Source organism: Orbicella franksi, chromosome 4, assembly GCF_964199315.1.
Source record: "Orbicella franksi chromosome 4, jaOrbFran1.1, whole genome shotgun sequence".
NCBI classification, from domain to species: Eukaryota; Metazoa; Cnidaria; class Anthozoa; order Scleractinia; family Merulinidae; genus Orbicella; species Orbicella franksi.
In genome coordinates this window covers 33,645,590-33,667,796 of record NC_138148.1, presented here as the reverse complement: position 1 = coordinate 33,667,796, position 22,207 = coordinate 33,645,590, and the positions used below count along the sequence as shown (strand labels likewise).

The following is a 22,207-nucleotide window of genomic DNA, read 5'->3' as shown; positions in this document are numbered from 1 at the left end:
TCGAGGAAAAACGAATAATATGTGTTATAAGAACACATGAAGTGTCTTTGGGATGATCGTACAGCGGTTTTCTCAGACAGCGGTTATTTTGTAAGTCGCTCCCAATCCCCCGAATGATCCCATTTCATAAATTTCCAACTTTCTTCGACAACCAAGGCAACGCTAAAATCTTGTAAACTTACTTGGTTATAATTACCATTTTAACATGGCAGAGGATTTCAGAGTTGTTGCTGTGCTATATTAGATGCTTTATTATCGTCATGAAGGATGGTGAAACAAGGAATTCAGATTTATGCCAGGGCAAAGCCGACAAAACAAAAAGCAGGGGTAAGCTAGCTCTGCGCCAGAACAGATTGATTTTTTCAACGAGCTTCGTTATTTTGTAGCGAGTTTATTTAAAGAGTTACTATTCTTTAGCTACTGTACCTCCTGTTAATAAGGAAGTGAGTAAGTCAAAGATTTATAACGATTATTCTAGTATAAGGAAAGCTTAAGCTAAAAAGAAAATAAACAGGTTTCTTATTAGATATTATCCTAGCCGTATTGCTATAGAGTCCTGTAGAGTCTAACACAACTCATAATAAGACATTTACATCCAAAAAAGTAGAGGAAAATTCAAGGAATTTTCGTTTAATCAATGTAGACAAAAACAAACAATACAATGATTTTCTAAAAAGGTTTAAGCTTATTAGTTTAAGAAAAAATTCTTCTCTCTTCACAGATACATTGTTTAATTATTAAGCGTAGTTTATTTGGATTTGGTCTAATATGATTTGGGAAAACACCCCCGATGTTGTCTGAATTAGCCAGCCAACCCTTGGTTTAAATTATTGTGTTCCCTAAGGACTCAGTGAAGTGAATTTCAACCAGTAGACATGACCTGGCAGCTCATCCATTGACATGCTGTGAAATATTAATTGAAATTTTAAGTTAAATTTTCTTTCTCTGTCTTTTCAGCTTTATGAAGCTTATGAAGATGAGGGTGGAGGTTCCTGTATTGCCTTCACTGTGCCAAAAGATCTGGCCGATGGTTACATCAACAACAAGAAAGAAGTATATAAATTTAGGTTTGTGTGATGCTCTTAGCACTAATTTAGAAGACATAACTATGCCACTTGTGACAACTTTACCATTACCCCTAGGATTGGTCTATGACACAAATTTCCTTTTGTGTTAGTCAAGTCTTCAACTGGCTTGCAATAATTACACAACAATTATTGTTGTGTACAACTCAGAAAATGTTACAGGATTTTGAAACATGTTTTAAAACCTATAGAAATCGTACAATAATGTGATGCTATATAATGAAGGTCGTATGTGATTTTTGTATGATGGGAGCAGCCTGCACTATAAAAGATATATGCAGCAAAGTTATATAATTATTTAACTGCAGCATAAATTGGCAGTTAGCCAGAATTAACGGCCTACACACTAGCAATCTGCTTGACCACAGTAAAATCAGCCCCCAGACTAGACTTGATAGTTATGTCCTGAATCTTGAAACTCCTGTAGTCTGACTTATACTTTTCTAGTGTCTGTAGGTTTGGCTTCTTGACTCCTTAGACAACAACTTTGATAATGTACCTACAGTATAGCATTCATGATTGATTAGAAAAAAAAAATGCAAATAAAAAACAATTATTATTATCTCATACAGGACTTACTGTATTACTATAAACAGTGTAGACTCAAAGTCCATACTAAAATATTATCATTGAGATAAAATGGAGTTAATTTTGTTACGCATGTGTAAAAGGGTCACCTGGCACTGTAAGTGATAATAACGTACATGTATTATTGTTTTGTTTTAATAAATTAAACAAGGTTCAACAAAGTCTTTGATCAGGACTGCAAACAGGATGAGGTTTTTGAAGAAGTAGCACAAGGAGTTATAGACAAGTAGGTGTAAAACATTATTGAGTTTTAGTTTGTGCTAGAACTGCTTTTATTAATAACTAGTAAAAATTTTGAATAAAATTATTTGGTCCCTTTATTTGCTCCTTGATTAGCTCATAGTAAAATACAGCTGTGATGATCAATGGTGTACATGTAGTTTGAATCCAACCTCATGTAATTTAAGCCTTGTAAAGAAACAGAAGTGGGTGGCGTGGTGACCTCATGGTTAGTATGCTTGTCTTCAGATCAAGTAGTCGGGTTCGAACCCTGGCTGGAGATTTTGTGTTGTGTTCTTGGGCAAGACACTTTACTCTCACGGTGTCTCTCTCCACCCAGGTGTATAAAATAATGGGTGCCAGTGAACTTAATGGTAGGGGTAAGTTCCCTGTAATGGACTAGCATCACGTCCAGGGGGAGTAGAAATACTCCTAGTTGCTTCATGCTACAGAATTCGGGATAAGCTCTGACCTGATGGGCCACTTGGCTCGTATCCAGACTTTACTTTACCAAAGAAACAGAAATACACTCGTGTGTTAGTGTTAGGTCATTGTCACATTAACAGCAAACTAAAGTTATATAATATTCTTTTTGTGGAATTGAATTCAAACAGATGAGATAGCTACACTGTGCTTTATTTTATGATTGCAAGACTATACATGCACCTGCCTGGATACATGTACATGTGCCTGGATACCAAACATTTCATTTAATTTGTTTGTTTTAGTGTCTTGACAGGATACAATGGAACAATCTTTGCGTATGGCCAGGTATGATCAACAGTGCAAGAGTAGTCTGTCTGAATTACTTCAGTTGGTGCTTTCTTGGATTAAATATAATTGATATGTAATTTAAGGTCTGATTTAAATTGGTCTGGGTCATTTGTAGTGGTCAGTTCAGCTGGCAGAATAACCCAGATTAATCTAATTCAAGATGCCTCTACTGGTCTTGTGTCAGCCAGCAAGAATTGCAAGGAATCAGCTGGGGCTCTTTTGTGTTTTGTATTTAAACCTGGATTTACATTTACGTGACTGTGTTTGAAAGGACAAAAGGACACAATTATTATAATAAATTATTATCCAACTTAAGGTGTTTGGTCACCATTTTGGCTGGACAAAACAAAATGTTATGCAACTCAGGTAAAAAAAAAAACATTTTACATGTATATGATTGTCTGGTTCCAGTCATTCATAAACTGGTTAGCTTTATCTACTGGATAACAGTTACCTGCTCCTTGAACTACTGGGGTGAGGATGTTGTGTTTATGTTTGGCTACAAGTGACCACAGTTGTGGGTTAATTTTAGTCTACTTTCAATTGTCTGATAGCTAGCATATTTGTGATATGAATTTCTGAAGGCTTGTATAGTAGACCAGTAGTAGGGGATTGTTTTCTGAAGTAAATATCAGCCTAGAAACCTGGAAAAAATAACGTTGGCAGAAATTTTAATAATTATATACATGTACATGTAGTAAGTTAATGGTAATTTGCAGTAAGTTTGAAACTGAAATGTTTTGTTTACCCTCAGACAGGGTCTGGTAAGACATTTACAATTACAGGAGGTGCCGAGCGATATGTTGACAGAGGATTAATCCCAAGATCACTCTCATACATCTTTGAGTACTTTGAGAAGGTTAGCATGAGTGTCCCATTCTTATTTCTTTAGCAGCTTAGTAGGTACCCAATCATTGAGGGCAGTAACAAGTATTCACTGGGTGGAGTTTGAGTGTTATTATAAGGTGTGGTAACCAGTAAAATCCATAGTGCATGCTCAGAAGGTTTATTTCAACTACATGTACAGTGTACAAGACTGTTAAGAGTAGATGTTACTGAACATAATGTAAGTCTGGGGTGAGATGTCTGATTTAGGAATCTTACAGTATATACATGTACCTCCTCTGATGTTTTAGCATCCAGGGACAGTGTTCACTGCTCATATTTCCTACCTTGAGATCTACAATGAAAATGGTTATGATCTTCTGGATCCCAAGCATGAAGCATGCAAGCTGGAAGATTTACCGTAAGTGACTAGGGTGCTCTTTAAATACTAAGTTGGCTACAAGGATAAATTTCTAACCCTTAGTTTTTTCTCTTTTTGTGTGCCAGGCCCTGTAGATTGCAATTAATTGTGAATGAGTATCTTTCATTCATTTCACTAGAGACTGGATCTTAAATGGGTGGTTGATCTTTAAGAAGTGCTATTAATAATGAAGTGGGTAGTAAATTATGGTCAAGGATTGGGAATCAAGCAGTGAGTTAAATGACTTTGGTCCTGTATTCTCCCACACAAAGTGAAAGAATCACTCACTTTCTGTATTCCTTATACACTGTCAGCTCCAAGTACTGACTTGACAAGCCACAAATCTTGAGACAAACATTTATTACCTGTTTTAAAACCTACTCTGTAAGTACCAGTAGTAAAGCTTTATTTACATAGATAGCCAGTTGTTTTAGAAAGTTGTTAACAATACTGGAAAGCCAGCCAGCCCATAGCCTGTGGTCATGGAATGGATTTCCAGCTTTTGTTTCATGCTGTGGAAAAAAGCTGGAAATTGGTCTGTATTCACAGGCTAGGCAGCCCAGAGTCCTGCAAGTGGTGGAGTGGTCATTTCCTTTACCTACATGTAGAGTACAACTGAGAATTCACTTCTGCCAGATCAATTGGTTTATTTTCTCAATGTAGGAAAGTGAACCTGTTTGAAGACAGTGACAATAATGTCCATCTGAAGAATCTTTCTCTACATCAAGCCAGTAATGAAGAGGAAGGTGAGAAGTATTTTTATCAAAAATTAATATTAACAAACTTTAATGAGGAAACATTCTAGATCACTTTTCCAAATCTTGAAGAATTCACAGCTTTTATTTTAAACAGTGTTGAAATCTTTTGCAACAACCAAAGAACCTTGATTTAAATGACAAAAAGAAAATGGATCAAAATCTACACCAATCACACCCACAGAGGTGACCTCTCGAACCTCTTGAATAAACATCCGTAAACATCCGTCTGTTTTCTGAGTGGTCTGCAAAGATAATTGATGGCAGCAAAACACAAAACCATTTTTTGGGCAGAGTTTGGATGCTACGAAGGCACAGTAGTTTGAACTTTTAATTTTTTGACCAGTTAGGTTTTTAGTTGCATCCTTTATTCCAGATTATCATTAATGAATATGAGACTATGGAATAAAATTTTAATAAAAACAGGCTGAAAATTTTCTAACTAATTCTTAATGCAGCTTATCATAGAATATCCATTGATAAGCATTTTTTTATCTCCATATTTTCTCAGCTCTCAATCTTTTATTTCTTGGAGACACAAACAGGATGATTGCTGAGGTGAGACCTAACATGTACAAAACTGCAGCTCTTAGAATAACATACATTGTTAGTTATTTACTACTACAGGTAATTAGATGGAAATAAAAATAATCTGGTAATGGTTTTACCTACAGACACCCATGAATCAAGCGTCCACCAGATCACACTGCATTTTCACCATCCATATCTCGTCACGTGATCCTGGATCTGCTACCATCAGACGAGCCAAGCTTCATTTGGTTGATCTTGCAGGGTAAAGAAACTCACTTGGTTAATAGCTTTTGATTGGGGTTGTTGCGAGTATAGCTCACAAGAATGACGTTATTAAATTATTTAATATTTTGTTGGACTGATCACGTTTTTGTCTTTGCTTGAAGATCTGAAAGAGTTGGAAAGACCAATGTGGGTGGTACTCTTCTCACTGAAGCCAAATATATTAATTTATCTCTTCACTACCTTGAACAGGTGAAGACTGAACATGGATGTAGCTTGCTTTGCTTTTAAATTGCCTTTTTATTTGTAACTTAACTAAAGAGAATTCTCATTTGGTTTTTAATCTTACCTTATACCTGAAGGTGATAGTGGCATTATCAGACAAATCAAGAAGCCACATTCCATACAGAAACTCTATGATGACCTCAGTTTTAAGAGACAGGTAAAGATCATTGTATACAAACTGGACCTGATGTCAGAGGGAACCTGTCTTCCTATCTGTTTGTGACAAAAGGAATATTAAACATTACATGTAGGTTGTTAGCATGTGATGTCATCTAGCTTGTAAAATCTAAATTGCTCACTTCAAAACTCTGTCCTTTCAACATGGTAAATTGCAGCTTTTGGTTTCTCAAAACTGCTTTTCTTTGGAGATCCAGTCTACTGGATATATATGTATACATGTATGGCTTAGTCCATTAGTAGCAGAATCAAAATGTTTGCTCTAACAAGACGTAACTGAGTCTGGGTAATTTTGTTTACAAATGAACCACAGGTTTGATAATTTAATTAACTGCAGATTGTGTAACAAATTTACTTTTAATAGTGTTGTTGAGCAAGTTGAATTAATGTTGTAGCAAAACAACCTGAGGCAACAGCAAAAAGCCCAGATACCTCTTCTGTTTTCCAACTTTTCTCAGATATTCTGCATATAATAACTTGGTTATTTTTCTTCTTCATTTCAGTCTTGGAGGAAATTGTATGACCACAATGATAGCAACATGTTCCCTTGAAAAGAAAAACTTAGATGTACGCTATGGTATTCATTTTTTAATGTGGGTGTAAAATTCAACTGGACAATTTAACAAAAGAACTTGTACTGAGTAATGTATTTTGCAGTATGACTACTGGTGTAAGAGTTACATTGACATTTGCCATGAAGAGCTAGAATCATTATTTCAACATTTTTATTTACTCTTCTTTTGCTTTAAGGCCTTTATGTGTTATGTGTGATGTGGTAGTCGAAATCGTTTTGTTGTGTGGGATCTGTTTCCATAGCCTGTGTTTAGCCAGGAGGCTTCTATACACCGGTGCAAAGTTTCAGATTTCTTCTTGGCTTTGTTTAAAATTGAAAACTACATTTGTTTCATAATAATTGATTCAAAATTAATTCAATTGCAAGATCATGGTCATGCGTTGAATAAAGTCATTTTCAACATTATACAGGATGTACTGGATTTGAACCGTTATTTTCTTGTCACTTGGTAATGATGTCATGACGACATCGAAACGTTGTGTAAAATTTCTATCACTCATTTTTATTTTGAAATGTTCATCAAAATATAATCCCATTCAAGTACTGGATTTGGTTTACCATATTTTTTACTTTAAGTTACAGCACTAGTGGAGCTGTATGTTTGTGTAGATTTTCCAACAGCTGCAATTTGTTCTTTTGTTTGATGTTGTACAAACGAGGTACATGTAATCTGCAATGCAGACATACGGTGTACATTGTAAAGCCCAACGTAATTAACAAGAAGTTTTATTTGTCTGCTAGAACAAAGGCAAAAGGAACTATTAAATCGTTTTGTAACTGTCATATTGAGACATGAAAAAATAACTTGGAGATTTATATTAATTCAGTGTATTTTCTTTTGCAGGAATCAATTTCAACGTGCAGATTTGCTCAAAGAGTGGCCATGATAAAGAATGATGTACTGCTCAATGAAGAAATTGATCCTAAACTGGTCAGTTGAGATTGCCTCCCTAATCAATCACACACATTTGTTGACAACGTGAAGACTTCCCTGTTCACATTGCCGAAATGCCCAGGGGTACTGTAGGGATTGGGCGGGCGGGGGATGGGGGGGGGGGGAGAGAATTGCTGGGGTGCAAATCTTCCAGAATTTTGTGTTGGTTAAAAAACTTGCATGAAAAGGTCTATTAAGAAACCAAGTACTAATAAAAATAGAATTTGGAAATCATTGGGAACATGGAAATTCAAATCTTATGATGTCAAACTGTCTAGTAGTGTTGCCAGGTTTATGTTTCAGTGCTGTTGGATTTAGAGGAAAGTTAAGATCACACGTTGTGTCTGGTAGTTGAGATTGTGAACTTTATTTTGTTGTCATTCCTCAGCTGATTGCGCAGCTTAAAGCAGAAGTACAGAGACTCAAAGATGAACTGGCAATGGCCTCAGGACAGGAGTACACCGGCGAGCTGACAGTAGATGAGATGGACAGGTCATAAGATTTAATTGACACAAAGCTTTAAGCGAGAAAGAAAGAGTTTGTGTGTGCAGTTTTATCCACAAATATGACAGTATTATACGTCAGCCAAGATCTGTTTTAAAGACCAGAGACTACATCGTCCTCTGACAAATAATTTTTCCCTCAACTCCTAAGAGGACTCCGAGACTTCTGCTCTGGTTTTTGAAACGTCAGTCACCAAAAGCAGTTCTTTTCAGAACTACCTTCCCCCAGACGATCACACGACACAAACTATAGTCCAGTTTTGGCCCTCTCTCTGTCACGCAACGCTACACTCTTGTGTCACACCCTCTGTCACGAAACGCTACGCTCTCGCGTACTGTTGTGTGGCAGAGGAAGGGCCAGAACTGGACTTAACAAAGTATTGATACTCCTGGGTTCAAACCATTTACTATTAATAATTGTGTCCTCTGTAGACTGCGCAGGGTGGTGAAAAGTTACATTGAAGACGGTGATCCTGACTCAGCTCTTAGTGTTGGTGCAGACATGCGAAAGATCAACTACTGCTTTCAGCTACTCAAGGTAAAGAGTCCTTGTTGTGTATGATTTAAAGGGAAAGCAATGAAACCGTCTGTTATCGACCCTGACGTTAACGGCAGGAGAGCTTTGTTTTTGCTAGTTCCAGGGAGGCACGGTAGCCTGTTGGTTAGGGGACTGGGCTACAGAACGCATAGTCCTGGCTGATCCTGAATGGCCTGTAGTTTAGTGCCGGTACTTCAAGATGAGATCAATTAGTTGATAATATTCTTTTGTCTCATTACCTTCTGCTAGACATTGTGTTGATATTGTAGGGAGAAATTAAAGTTTGATGAGCAAAAAGGCTTTATCGAGCGAAATCGTCATTGCATTTTTACTTATTGCAGAGTCATGTGTTGGAAAGGAGCAAAAAGAATCCTTCTCCTCCCTCACAGAGGTGAGCTTCGTTCAGCGTATTGCTAGATTTCTAGCCACGTAAAAATCACGGTACGCAATGCAAGATTGACTTAAGGCTAATTAAACGTTCTCGCTAGTTTTAGTATTAAAATGTAATTCGTAATCTCCACTGAATGGGATTGGTTAGGGATAAACAAAGCTACAGTCAATTTTCCCCTTCACCAATCAGGACGTCATACAAACCAAGGGTTGGTCAATTTTCCCGCGCCTGCCATTGTTTACACTGCTTTACCTTGCTCCCCATCCGAGCTCCTTGGTCTCTGATTGTTTCATTTCTATCACTATTTTGTCCTCGTAGTGATTGGCCATGTAAATTTGTTAAGGTGATTCCTCAGAAATAAAAGTTGCCGAACAATTTTTTTTGAAACTTTCCATGAATGTTCCCTACCAGACGCTGTATCGAAAAATACAATATAAAAGATAGGTCACCATGCTCGCTAAAGAGATATGATGGGTCAATCCCACTTATGTCTAGCCACGCGCGCTATTTCATCAGTTCACGTTACGTAGCTGAAAGCAAAGGTTATTAAAGCAATACTTGAAAAAATCTTGATAAAAATCTACCAGTGATAGGCATGGGAAAAACTTCACATGCGTAATTTAGGGAAAGAAAATGCTTTTTTTAAATTATAATTTTTATTTGTTACTAGGACCCCTGCAATCGATGGCGTCCTTGACAGCAGCTATTTGGGAAACCACTCGGAAGTGAACAAACTGAAAGAACTGATCCGACAGCGAGATAACGAGATAAATATCCTTTATCATCGGTTTGAAAAGAGGTATTGGTATAACAGATGGCTGTGTTGTGGCTGCATGAACTGGTTAACTCGAGGATCATATGTCTTACTAGGCTCTTAAACACCTGTTAACTAAAGGGAGTACGTTACTTTCTGAAAATGTGGTTTAAACTGAGATATCTTTGGGATGTTCCTGACAAAAAAATAGAAATCAGTGTAATAATACACGGTTCCACTCTCTTCACAACCAGTAAAAATGTGGTGAAATTATATATAGAGCCTGTGACACTTACATGTAAATGTAACTGAGAATAAGATAGGAATATTAGTGAAGTATTGAACTAGAGATCATGCCCTTGGAAAAAGCGTTAAAACTTTCTTCCAAGTTTGTACGACTGTGTGAAAACTTTATCCACGCAGCCATGCAAACGGTACAAAAGTTGAAATTCTAAATGCATGATTTGGAGGATATTTACACTTTTCCTCTCTAACCTGGCAAGATGGTTACATTTTCGTCCGCTCCGGCTAAGTTGTTTGGTGACGGGTACTTCTTCTAATTGCAAAATGCAAGTCCAGTGGTATTTCATTAATCTTGTAATAAACCCTCTACTGTAAACCGGCATTTGACTTTTCGATTCTGAAGTTTGATCGGTAACTAACTTCTCCTTACATAATCTGTACAATGTGAAGTAGACGGGTGAGGAGATTGAAGAAATTTATCACCGACAGAAGTTTGTCTTGATGTAGGATCAAATTCTCAAAACGGAGATGAAAGAAATATGTGATGATCAGTAGGGAGAATTGTGTCAGCTATTGAAGTGTTTTATTTATTTATTTTATTATTAATTATGATACTGTATCAGTTGTTAACGTAAGTAAATTAAAAGCTGTCTCAAACTCGAAATAACCACTGACAATAACTTTTAGTTTGCTTAATAAAATCTGTGATCCGATAACTGAAAAATAACAATACAGGTTAAAGATATAATAACTATAACTATACTTACTAACAGTTTTAACACAAGTAAAGTTTTGATGTAATGTAAAGATCGTAACGAAAATAGCTTAGTGCTATCAATAAATTATCTTTATACAGATAAGCTCTTGAATTAAATTAAAATAAAAAAAACTGATGTTGGGTAACAGGTTGTAGTAGTTAAGAGGGTGCAAAGTTATCGCCGATTGTGAGTGGTACTCGACAAAACTGCTTGCAATAATAATAGTGAATGCTGCGGGAACGTTTGACAACACAGCTTGAACCTTTCACTGAAGTAGACAAGATTGAAATGAAACTAGCAAAACTAACCTTAAAAACTGTGTTTCTCAGGCTAAACTGGGAAACGACTGGACTTACTAGTCGCATCGCTTTGCTAGCGTGCGGGACAGTGGACAGCTTATCAAACCTGTTTAAACTGGATAATCTGGATGAGAGTTTAGAATTGACCACGGGAGACCAGCACCGTCCTCTCACGGCTGGACACGGAGAAGAAGAAGATGCTTTTATTGGACAAATGGACAGAGAGGCGATGCGTACTCTCGCCAAACTCTCCGCCGATGTAGAATGTTTCACTCTCAGAGAGTTGAAGCAAATTCACAGGCGCTCTCGGGTAGCTATTGAAGCTGGAATGACTAATAACCTACACATTCATAAGCACATTATGAAGCTTTTGGAGAGTCACATTGTGTTCGACTCGGAACAACACAAAATGCGCAGGTTGGACATCGCTCACAAAGAAGCTATCGCTAGTTATAAAACAGCCTTGGAGCGATGCTCTAACTCACACGACAAACTCAGGGATGCCGAGAAGCAAAGATTGGAAGCTGAGGAGGAATATATCGAAGCCATGATGGAACTGAATCGAGCAGAGCAAGAGAAAAAGAAGGTTTTATCCGTGATTGAAATGCAGCATGGTGGCAGAAGTCGAAGGAGGACGACTTCGATGTAGATGAATCTACACTTAGGTTTCGCACCACACTACACTGTAGCTGTCTCTTTATTCAGTGCATGTAAAAACTATTTTTTAAGTAAGAGATGTAAGCGATGTAGCGCGGTTTGCAACGCCGCGAAACTGTTGCCAAGTCCATGTGAGTCTAAATTTAATTTCGACCAAGGAATTAAATGCCTTGGTGGCTGAACTGTTGTTCAGCCATTGTTGCTCAATGTTCAACTTCAATATTCTCAGGACTCGCCGTTTTTTGTACATGTTCTTTAATTCGTTTTGGGCGAATTTAATTCTCGATCAAGATTCTGGTTTACTCAGTTTCTTGACTCGTACTAGTTGCTCTGAGGTTAGAGAAATTAACTGCTAGAGTTGAAAGCGCTCTTGTGTCGGAAGGGGCATTGTCTTTTACGAAACAGTCGCAAGTTGAAGATGATAGAAAATGTCAATACAGTAGTACAAAATTGTTCTTCTTCAGGGTGCACCAGTTTGCGTACACCAAAATAATAGTTATGACCAAACTGGGGCTAAAAGCTGAAGTAATCCAGGCAATTGACGTTTGAAAAGATTTTAGTTTTACTACAAGCAATCTATCCGAGAGAATTCGTTTGACGCAGCCAGAAATTCCAGCAATTTGCGATTATGTGTATAATACGAGCAAGGAATAGGGTACAAGTCGCATCTATTTTTGATCGGAGTAACAATTAAAATTAGTCCTGTTTGAATCGAACAATAAACTGCTGGCTGTAATAACTGTAATGGAAGTCAGGGTTTTCGTTAATATTTGAAATAGCAGGAGAGTAGTGTAAAGTAACAGGAGAATGATTTTTTAAAGAGCGAAGCTCTTTCACGGAACGAGCGAAGCCTTTGAAATTTAGCCGGAGAATTCTACGTAGTAGCCGGAGAATTCTCCGATCCCCGATGCCTAATGAACACCCTGGGAAGTTATGTACATGGAATTAATTGTGGCCTTGTGTTTCATTATGAACTATAAAAATTGTGCTATGTAGGGTATACAAGGGGAACGTTGTAGTTCCCTTGAAGGCACATCAACGAGTGTAGTAATTAAATACAAGTCTTCAACTTAAATGACGTATTTTTTTAAACTAGTAAATTCATAAACTTGCTAAACGTATCGTTAACGGTAGCTGGAGGGAAATATTAACTTATTTGTTTTGAAATAAAACGTACTTTACAAAATAGAGCTGAAACATAAACAAAGGTACAATGTAAATGCTTTAATTAACTTTTCATTCTAAAACGTTAAATAAAACACAGACTCTAAACATAAGGGTCGCATTCCTGCTCAGCTTTGATCTTTGTGCTGTCACATCTCCTTCAAATTCTCTTGGCTGCTTTCCAGCCACTTTTTAAAGTCTATTGAGGAGGAATTGACATTTGGTCACTTATACTGGTAACTATCAACATATCACATTTGAATAACGGAACATGATCAAAACCCTAGTAAATTCCAGTTCCACGTGTTCTGCGCTCTGATTTGCTCTGGCGTACCAGCATCTCATTTATTGGGTACGAAGCTATTTTAAACGTGCGGTGTATTCCATATTAGGGAGCGCTAGGTTAATAATTCAAAACACGGTGGAAAAGTTTATTTTGTCCGTATTGTTCAACGTTCCGTGAAATGTGAAGTTTTTTCCGTTACTGATTTTCCTTTATTTCCACTGGTCAGTTTAAATACAAAATCCTCTCAGACCGGTAGTATTCGTTGTCCTTCTCGTTTGCCACATATTCTTTTCACTTTGGTTCTGAAATTCTGGTGATACATCAATATAATTACTAGTTGATGATTGTCTGTATTCTCATTACCTGCCTATTTGACAATATATTGATCCTGTATGGAGAAATCTGACGTTGATCTCTCTTGAGACTTGGTTAAAAAAGTCTTCTTCGTGATCTCTCCTCGGTACTTCTCTACTGTTTTGTACCTCGGAAAAAATATTTGTTTTGTCATTTCCTTTATTTGACAACTAGATTTACGATTCCGAAAAGCTGTTTTTTTCCTGTCGCCGCTACAACACATGGAGAACAATGGCACATGTCAAAGCAATAAGCTTGAAATGGTACAAGCTTGACACCTCACTGAACCAACGAAGGTTTCACTTTCACAGTATGGCTGGATAGCTGCTCAACTGGTACAACATGTGGCATGCCATCTGTTACCATGAATTACTGGTGTTCGTAACACTTGGTGAATTTTCAAAAACACAGTCTCGCGATATAAGCTTTTACAGTGTTACGTTGTTAAATTGCTTTCGTTTTTGAAATAATTCACTCGGAAAGTTCTAAAATCAACTTACCGCAGCAGTTGAATGGTCATTTCAATAAATAAGTTGTTAAGTAGCGTTGCCGGTGTATTAGGGAGTTTAGGTAATTAAGGCGGCGACTACGAGGACAACGTCGATTAAAAAATGAATTTATATTTTACCTACGAATCTCGCGATACTACTCTTAAGTCACTAACTTTCTTTATCGCTGTTAAACTATCTCAAAACTAAATCTTGAACACAGCGATAAATTTGAGGTAGATCACAATTTTTTAAAAATTACCCGTCGCGGTTCACGTTCCCCAGACAACGCAATTTGGTCATTTCACGTTGTTGTTTTACAGAGGACGGCAAAGAAATTTACCAAGAATTATAACGCACGTGCACAGCCATTGTATTGCTCATTAAATCTTTTGTTTAGCGACGTTCCTATTGCCGTCGCCGTCGTGGTTTTGTTGTCGTGGTTTTGAAGCGTACTCTATCAGACTGTACCACTGGTTCTTGATTTCTAAATAATCTTTGACCTGACATAAAGAATGGTTCTTAATTCCAACGCAAAAGAACTTCTTAATGCTATATACTTTAAAACATGAACCCGCCGCTACACTTCAAGTATGGCGAACCCTTTTCTTAGCCCGAAAAACGTATTCTTCGTTTTGCCAGCCGTGAAATTCACGGAACATACCAACATTGGCATGGTATTCCACTGAAATGACTGCTGTTGCAATTCTTATTTGAAGTTGTAATGGTGTCTTCTTGGACCATAACAAAAATATCCGTGAATCCAGTGAGAGGTGGTTTTGCGCGGCGGACGGCAAACTTTCGTGTCGCAAGAAACTTGATCCGTTCGCTCACGAAACGCTTGTGTGTACATAAATCTTAGATCTTATTAATGAGGCTGAATAAAAGATAGGTCATGTGAATAAGTTCTACTGTATTGTGGGATTTTGAAGAAATTTTCAACCCACGTGATCTCCGCGGTAGAGGAACTTTATGGGGTGGTGGGTGGGGATATGTTGAACGTGTATTTTCTCAGCTTTCTGCAAGTAGTTAAACTGAACAAGTTTAAATAGTGTGGACGTGTTTTCGTTTATAGTTGTGTTGTTTAAACGTTGATAAGTTGAAATTTAAGACCTCTACTAACTGTAAGGTTAACGTATATCATATGATATCATACCTTATCAGTCAATATGCATCCTTAACCACCGTTCAGACATCTTGGTAGGCATGCTGAAGAAGGAGAAGAAACGCACCGCTGACCTCGAGATGTCTGTAAAACAAGGAGGGGGGCGAATCCCAGACGGGACGGGTGGGGTACCAGACGGGATTAGACGGAGCACCAGTCAGCCCCTGAGTGATGATTCAGAGAGTGAACTGTCCAACTTGAGATCTGCGGGTAGAGCACGAGTGAAAGACAGACCGTCTTCAGATACCACTGAGGTTTACACGAATAACTCTTGTGTTCAGATTGTTTTTGTTATTCAGTAACAATTTTCGAACGTTCAATTAGCCACGGCCGCCACTGACTTGATTGTTTGTTTTCTCGTAGAATCGTGCACACCCTCAAGCGCCCGGCGATGACGCCAGTAATCACAGGCCCCCCTCTGCTTACAGAAGAAAGCTGGGTAAGTAACGTTAATAGCTACTGGCCACATTTAAAATTGAAATTAAGTCAAAGTCAGTAAACGAACCTTACATTGTATCTGCGAGAGAAGCGACTGGACTTGACGGGATGGGAGCTCAATACAGGCCCCCTCCCCTCCCCCGCAGCAAAAGCGGTCAGCTTGCCCTACTGGAGATAAGAGAAGCAATGTGAGAGTAACAGATCTTGACCAAGAACGCGGTTCAGTGAACCCTGTCAGGGATCGAATCCGGACAGTTTAATCCAGAAATTGCGTTCTGATTTAAAATGCGATAGGACTGGCATTATTAGGGATATTTTTTTAGTCAGATAAGATAGGAGTCAAATTTTTCAACTGGTGGATGGTTAACCCAGTGAAGGAGAAATTAAGGCCTGGTAGTAGGCAAAAGCGCTAAACTTGTTGTAGTTTTTGTTCGTCAGTACTTGCTCAGATGATAGGAAAGGAAACCGATTTCGCAGAAGGGACATTTTTGTTCCACTGTTAATCCTTTCTTTATCCCCTAACTTAGATGAAATGTCAGTTGGACGTAAGGAAGCTTTCGAGACTTTCCGGCGAGACTATCCTCACAACGACACGATAGAGGAGAATAAAAGAACACTCAAGCAAAGGTTAGTGCATGTCTAGGTGTGATTTGCTCCTGTCTTTTCCCCTGTTCCGCGCAGCAATTTCGCTTGACCAGTCATGGGATTCAAGTATCTGATCATCACCTTAACCTTAACTGAGAGATTCACCCAATGAGAGTTCAAGAAAGAGTTGGATATCTAGAACGAAGAAGTTTAATCCGTGTAGCAGGTGCAGGTGGTAAACGCTGGACGTGAGCGGAACGTGCGCGCGTGGGCAACGCGCGAATGGGAAGAGACGCGTATACGTCGAAATTGCGTGCGTGTTCTTCAGTTGTCGAGCGTTGATAAACGTGGAGTGCGCGTTAAGCTTTCGTATTGTTGTAGTCGGCATGATACTGTATAATTTGAGAACAAATCTTTAAACCATTCACGACAGCGAAATAATCAAGGCGCAAGTTATAAATTGTTTTTTTTTTCTAAATCAAATGACATATTGTCGAATGATCAATAAGTTTCTTTCCTTTTTCTTTAGATATGCGGAGGCTAAGAGACTCGGAGAGCAAGTGAACTCATCACGACAAAAAATAAGTAGGTCCTTCTCAGTGTATTTTTCTGTCCAAGCAAACGTTCGTCACACAATTTTCCTTCAAATACATGTTCAAATGTTGTTGTTTATAATGAACAATACGCTTACCTACACCTAGTAGCTAGTTCACGGGCATGTCACTTAAATTGAAAGAAACAAATATTTCAAACGAAAAAGGCTTAAACATCCCAACTGGCGGGAGGCAGAGCAGTTGGCTATGACCTAGGTTCTACCGAGAAACAACTCCAGCTTAGTGGTCAGAGCGGGACTTGATCCCGCGACCGGTGACCCGCGCGGATTTCACGTCCGGCGCCCTAACCACTCGGCTACTTCCTCCTCCTCCTTCTCCTCCTTCCCTTGGCTTTGGGACAAAAACTGAAGAACGCCTGTTTGTAGTGTTTGGGGGGCTGGTTTCGGACGAACATGATCTTGTTAGTAATGACTTCAAATTGACGATTTTTTTAAATTTCAGATTCTATAAAAAGTCAAATCGAACAGCACAGAGTTCGTCGTTCAATGCAAGGTACGGTGTATTAAGTAGACAGGAGGCCTTCCGTGTGGCACGAAATTTTTGCGAGTTTTGCGGTTTTTTCCACGATCCGCAAAAATAAGTTCCCGCGAATAAAAGTTCCCGCAAAAGTTTTCTCCGCAAAAATTTACTCCACTGGCGAAACTAGACATACAAACATCACAAGTAGAATCTTGAAACCATTTATTTAACGAAACGTCTCTTTCGTTCAGAAACAAAACTCGAGAGATATGTACCGTAGTTTTTGATGATCCATCGTCGGAGCAATCAACCACACTAGGACAAGATGTAATTGTAATGGAATGAGACTGAGTACCGTGTTTTACATGTCTTCATGTTGTTCGACTGGTCGATTTTTCGTAGTGAAATGTGAAATGTTGCAATTGGCGATTTGCGCGATGGTGTCATTTGACTACAACTATCAGAATCTTCTTATGTTAATTTGGACAATTGTCGTTAAAGCCCCTCTGGGGCTTCGAAATTTAAATGATAGAGAAAAAATGAAATAAATTCTGGTAGTTGTTGTCAAATGACGCTGTCGTGCAAATCTGCTATTCCAAGTAAACGCGACTCCCTGATAATCCAAAAATTAATACCAAGCAAGAAAAACCATTCTTTTACAATCGAAAAAATTGGTTCCCGCAAAATACAAAAAATACCGATTCCAAAATTAAACTCCCGCAAAAAGTTCGTGCCACACGGCAGTTAAATTTCACCATTGAGTGTAAGCCAAATGAAATAGTTACTTGATGAATTTATTTACATGCTACTGATAAACGTTCGTGTAACACGAGATAGAGCCTTTAATAACGGTTCTCAGTATATTTACTCCGTCCATAGACACTCGAATCTATGAGAGAAAAAAAAGAATGTAAAAAGTGAATCTGTTGTACAAAGCCTACGAAAACTTTTAAATAGTTTAGTGAAAGATAGAAGATGATTACTCGTCCTTCACACTGGATGTATTGGTAGAACTTTCTGGAAATTATTTCGCACAAGAGAACGTTTACAATAATGGCTGTTTTTGTGGAAGGTTTTGTTAATGGCACTGAAGGGATGGAGGAAGTCGATCCCGTGGAACAGAACTTAAGGCAAGCTATTGAGGAGGAAAAAGCAAAGTAAGTGATAGAATGCTCCAGGCGATTTTCTGACAGTGAAATGCTTCTCGGCTCTTTAAAGGAGCTCAGTCACGACATTTTGAGTAATTTTGGCCACTAACAAAATCAGCTTTAAATTGATGGAAAGTTGAAAATAATAGTGAACTAAGACAGAAAAACACCAAAGAGATAATATTATACCATAACGAAACAAGGATGGTTAAGGATGGAGAAGATTGACACCGATTTCAAACGAAGAACTTGAAAAATTTAAGCTTAACTTTTCGGGATGCGCAAACCGTGACGTAATTCCTGCTTTTGTCCTGTGTTGAGTTTGTGGGGTAAACATTGCCTGTTTCCTTGGTTAGATACAAGGACAGCTTCACCCGCCTTCGGTCCCTCAAGACTGAGATCGAACACCTTCAGCATCTGCTAGAGAAATCCAAAGTCAAGATGCAGAAAGATTTTGAGATCTGGTGGGCAGAACAGGCGGCCTTCACCCAGGTATGACAGCAATACGAGCTTGGTCAGATTGGACTCATGTACAACGAAAATAATCGCTTGAATAATGCTAACAATAAAATAATCTTTGTTTACAATATTTGCCTCATTAGCGTAAGCGATACAGTTTCTGATGGAGTTGCAAAAACATTAGTTCTGAATATCATTGAAACAGTACAGCACGATTAACAGTCCCAAGGAATTTGAACCCGATGTACTGAATACCGTTTGTGCGTCGCAGGTTTTAAAACTCAAAATTTTTAAAAGAATGTATGAGCTCATTAGCGCTTTTGCCACCCAGAAATTTTTCAGTTGTTGAAAGCCAATTTCTCCTCGAATATTACACCCAAAGAGCCACTAAGTTTCACAAGCTCTTTAAATGTTTGTAGTCAATTCGTTTCTGGTGTGATGCCTTCTCTGCGAAAAGTCGTAAAATGTAAACAATGACGTCAGCAAAGATATCTTCCTATTGCTTTGTGGTCGTAAAAATATTAGGTCATATAGTTTATATGACTTTTTTCCATTAGCCACCTGATGAAGTGCGAGCAGCGTGGAAAACCCCTCCGATATCCCCCGTTCGACCTCCATCCGCCCCTCGGAGACGTGATCCAGACCCGGGTGGCTTATCAAATCCCCGGGGAGACGAGTCTTCCCGTAGCACCAGACCAGGGAAATTCGTATCCAAGCTACGAGCCGAGGCTCATCTGGCGTCTTCAGGAGTGGTGTCATCTGTTACCCGTCCGTCTGTTCATGGTTCCAATTCAGACAGTGGTTTAAGCAGCTGGTCGACATCTGCAGCAACAGCAGCAGCTGATGTATCGAGTGTGGGAATCGCCGCAAGAAATAAATCGGGGTGCGTAGTTAATGACAATAAGATAGGATCAAGTTATTGACGGAAAACATTTGATGCGTTTTCCGAGTGAAACCACCGTTTTCAAATTGCTCGTGTTTTCAGAGTGAAACCTCCGTTTCAAATTCCTCCGGCGTAGTGTGGACGGAAAACATTTGATGCGGTTTCAGAATGAAACCTCCGTTTTCAAATTTCACCGGCGTAGTGTGGACGCCGGGGGCCTTAATGAAAATTGTAGTTATATCGCACCCTCAAATTTTACGGATACATCGACAATAAAGAACACAAATTCTATCAAGCCGTTACGTATATCAAGTCATGTCTCAACTAGAGTTCACTCCATAAAGGAAACTAAAAGCTTTGGATCTTCTTGAAAAGTTTATACTGTATTGTAAATATTTCCGACGCTTAAACAATTTGGACGATTTTATTTGTGGACACTGTTTTGTCCGAAATTATTTTCAAGTGGTGTATCCATTTTTGGACTTTGCATAATTTGAAAATCCCACCTGAAGCGACTTGAAAACCATGATGTAATCGATACGTTATAACTTTGAATCTCTCCACAGTTCATCTAGTGACGTCAGCACTGGTTCTGGATCAGTGAAACTGACTGGTGACACCCGAGCTGATGCCGACATCTTGGCTTTTATAAAAGCGAGACAGAATTTGTTACAGCAACGAGGTTTGTTGCTTCACACTTAAGGTTACTTATGAAGACTCCAGTATTATTATGTTTTAGGTGCTGTTTAGTAAACACACAATTTTAACTACAGTAGATCAAAACAACCGAGTGGTCTTGTGGAATTATTCAGTTGACGAGAGTTCTCCTCCGCCCCCCCGAAGGGTACTCCCAGAAAAATTTGGTTGGGGTGTGCGGCCCGCTTCCCAAAACCCTTACCTTTGTCTGTGATTTTCCCAACCTTATTTATGGCCTGACCAAACATTTGATACCCTATTTAAGACGTGACCCTTAAATCAATACTCTGCCTCAGACCTGTCTTATAATTAGCTCCCTAGTTCAGACCAATGTTAAAGACCTTTTGAGGGCTTTTGGTGATGGTTTTATCGGTAATGATGAAAAAGTAACTTTTTCTAAAAGAACATGCCTAATTCAAGACTAGAGTGCAAAAACCACACCCTATTTGATACCAAAGTGGCTAAAATCGATATCCTGTTTCTGATCAAAACGACCAAAAAACCAAACCCTTTAGGACCGCATATACCTATGTAGCCCATATAGGAGAGTACCCCCAGGAGGTTTTCTGTCCGCCTGAATACGCTATTTGACTTTCATTCCCCTCGCAGGGTGAAATTGGAGTTCCACATCAGGTCATCGTCTCTCTTTATTGCAGGTCATCGATAACCACAACTGGTCCTATTATCAAGGGAACCAAGATCAGTAACCAGAGGCCGGCCCTCTATGCCAACCCCACCATGGACGGGCTGCTCCATCGGTTTACCAAAGTGATTGGCACCAAGCTTCAGATACACGAGGGAAGAGAAATATGAAACGTTTCGTTCAACACGTTCTCGGTGCTCATACCACGGAAAGACTGACTGTTGAGATAAATAGATTGCAATGGATATTTTTCTCTTCGGAACAAACATTTCTATCCTCTGGAAATACAGATAACGAATGCTCTCAATTGCAAGAAAGTAAAGAACACATTGTTTTCGTCGGACGCGAAAAATGTGGCAGATTTTAAAAATGTGTTCACTACGCTCCTTTCCATTCTCATCCGTGAAGTGAGCTTAAATAAATAGCAAAGCGCGAATGAAAACAGGTTCTTCTTCCTGCTTACTTCCTGCATTCACTGCGGGTTCACCAAGGAGTTTTTTCCCTCCTTTACAAAGTGAGTTTCCTTCGTCATTTTCTCGTGCGTTCAATACGAGATTGTCAATTTTCCTGCGTTTTTCGCGCGTTCCGTCATTTGTTCACCGTGGGTTCACCTTGGGGTTATCAGGGTTGCCACAGGTCAGGAAATGGCCAGAGAAAAGAAAAATTCTTCAAGGTCAGGGAAAAGTGGGGGAATTTTATTTTGAGTCAGGGAACATTGATAATTTGAAGAAAAGTCAGGGAAAATTGAATAATTTGACACGGTTTATTTAATAAAGGCTGGAAGAAACATCTGGGGTCAGTGTGATGTCAAGGATATTTTTCCTTAATGAAGAAGGAAGATTTGTTGAAAACTCATCAGTGTTAATGAACGAGTAGAAAGGGAGGCTGCAAGTTGAGGCCAGAAGCCTCTACTAGATCTAACATTTTGTGTTTATTTGGTCAGGGAAATCTTATTTTTATCGGGGAAAAGTCAGGGGATTTTGAAAAGTATTGCCTGTGGCAACCATGGGTATGGTTCCCACCTACATCCAGGTTTCTTCTGTACGTATGTTCGCTCTTACAAACGCCTATGCGTTGTCCATGCGTTCCCCTCTGCGTTAATCTATCTGTGCCTTTTGCGTTGCCCCAGGGATTCCCTTCTCATGCTTCCGCTGTTGGTCCCCCCCCCCCCTCCTCCCAACGTTCCGTCGTCTATTGTACGTTGCAGACTTCATATCGTGTACATTTTTCGTGTTCGCTATGCCGTTCCCGTGCGTTCCGGTGTTTCAAGTTGTTGTTTTTCCGGTATAAAT

At 38.9% G+C, this 22,207-nt stretch overlaps 2 protein-coding genes across 2 annotated transcripts; both read left to right on the top strand.

Annotated features, from left to right (window-relative positions):
• Nucleotides 1–83: 83 nt before the first annotated feature.
• On the top strand, nucleotides 84–22,107 carry LOC145484165 (kinesin-like protein KIF6). Its single transcript, XM_081462792.1, has 27 exons — nucleotides 84–327; nucleotides 958–1,067; nucleotides 1,825–1,899; nucleotides 2,621–2,663; nucleotides 3,421–3,525; nucleotides 3,803–3,912; nucleotides 4,576–4,658; nucleotides 5,179–5,225; nucleotides 5,342–5,460; nucleotides 5,585–5,672; nucleotides 5,783–5,862; nucleotides 6,386–6,449; nucleotides 7,301–7,387; nucleotides 7,779–7,882; nucleotides 8,326–8,431; nucleotides 8,773–8,822; nucleotides 9,493–9,595; nucleotides 15,020–15,244; nucleotides 15,354–15,429; nucleotides 15,956–16,055; nucleotides 16,543–16,598; nucleotides 17,069–17,119; nucleotides 18,159–18,243; nucleotides 18,591–18,726; nucleotides 19,251–19,576; nucleotides 20,143–20,258; nucleotides 20,929–22,107. Exons 1-27 carry the CDS (start codon nucleotides 268–270, stop codon nucleotides 20,937–20,939), a joined length of 2,616 nt encoding a protein of 871 aa, XP_081318918.1. The 5' UTR covers nucleotides 84–267; the 3' UTR covers nucleotides 20,940–22,107.
• LOC145484163 (uncharacterized) lies at nucleotides 9,698–12,279 on the top strand. The gene has a single exon (XM_081462790.1). It carries the CDS (start codon nucleotides 10,806–10,808, stop codon nucleotides 11,523–11,525), a length of 720 nt encoding a protein of 239 aa, XP_081318916.1. The 5' UTR covers nucleotides 9,698–10,805; the 3' UTR covers nucleotides 11,526–12,279.
• Nucleotides 22,108–22,207: the final 100 nt, after the last annotated feature.

Bases quoted from the DNA above. Each gene is read 5' to 3' on its own strand.
- LOC145484163 (XM_081462790.1), top strand. From the start codon at position 10,806: ATGCTGCGGGAACGTTTGACAACACAGCTTGAACCTTTCACTGAAGTA.
- LOC145484165 (XM_081462792.1), top strand. From the start codon at position 268: ATGGTGAAACAAGGAATTCAGATTTATGCCAGGGCAAAGCCGACAAAA. The intron at 15,245-15,353 runs GTTTACACGAAT...GTTTTCTCGTAG, and splicing joins CGTCTTCAGATACCACTGAG to AATCGTGCACACCCTCAAGC. The intron at 18,244-18,590 runs GTAAGTGATAGA...TTCCTTGGTTAG, and splicing joins ATTGAGGAGGAAAAAGCAAA to ATACAAGGACAGCTTCACCC.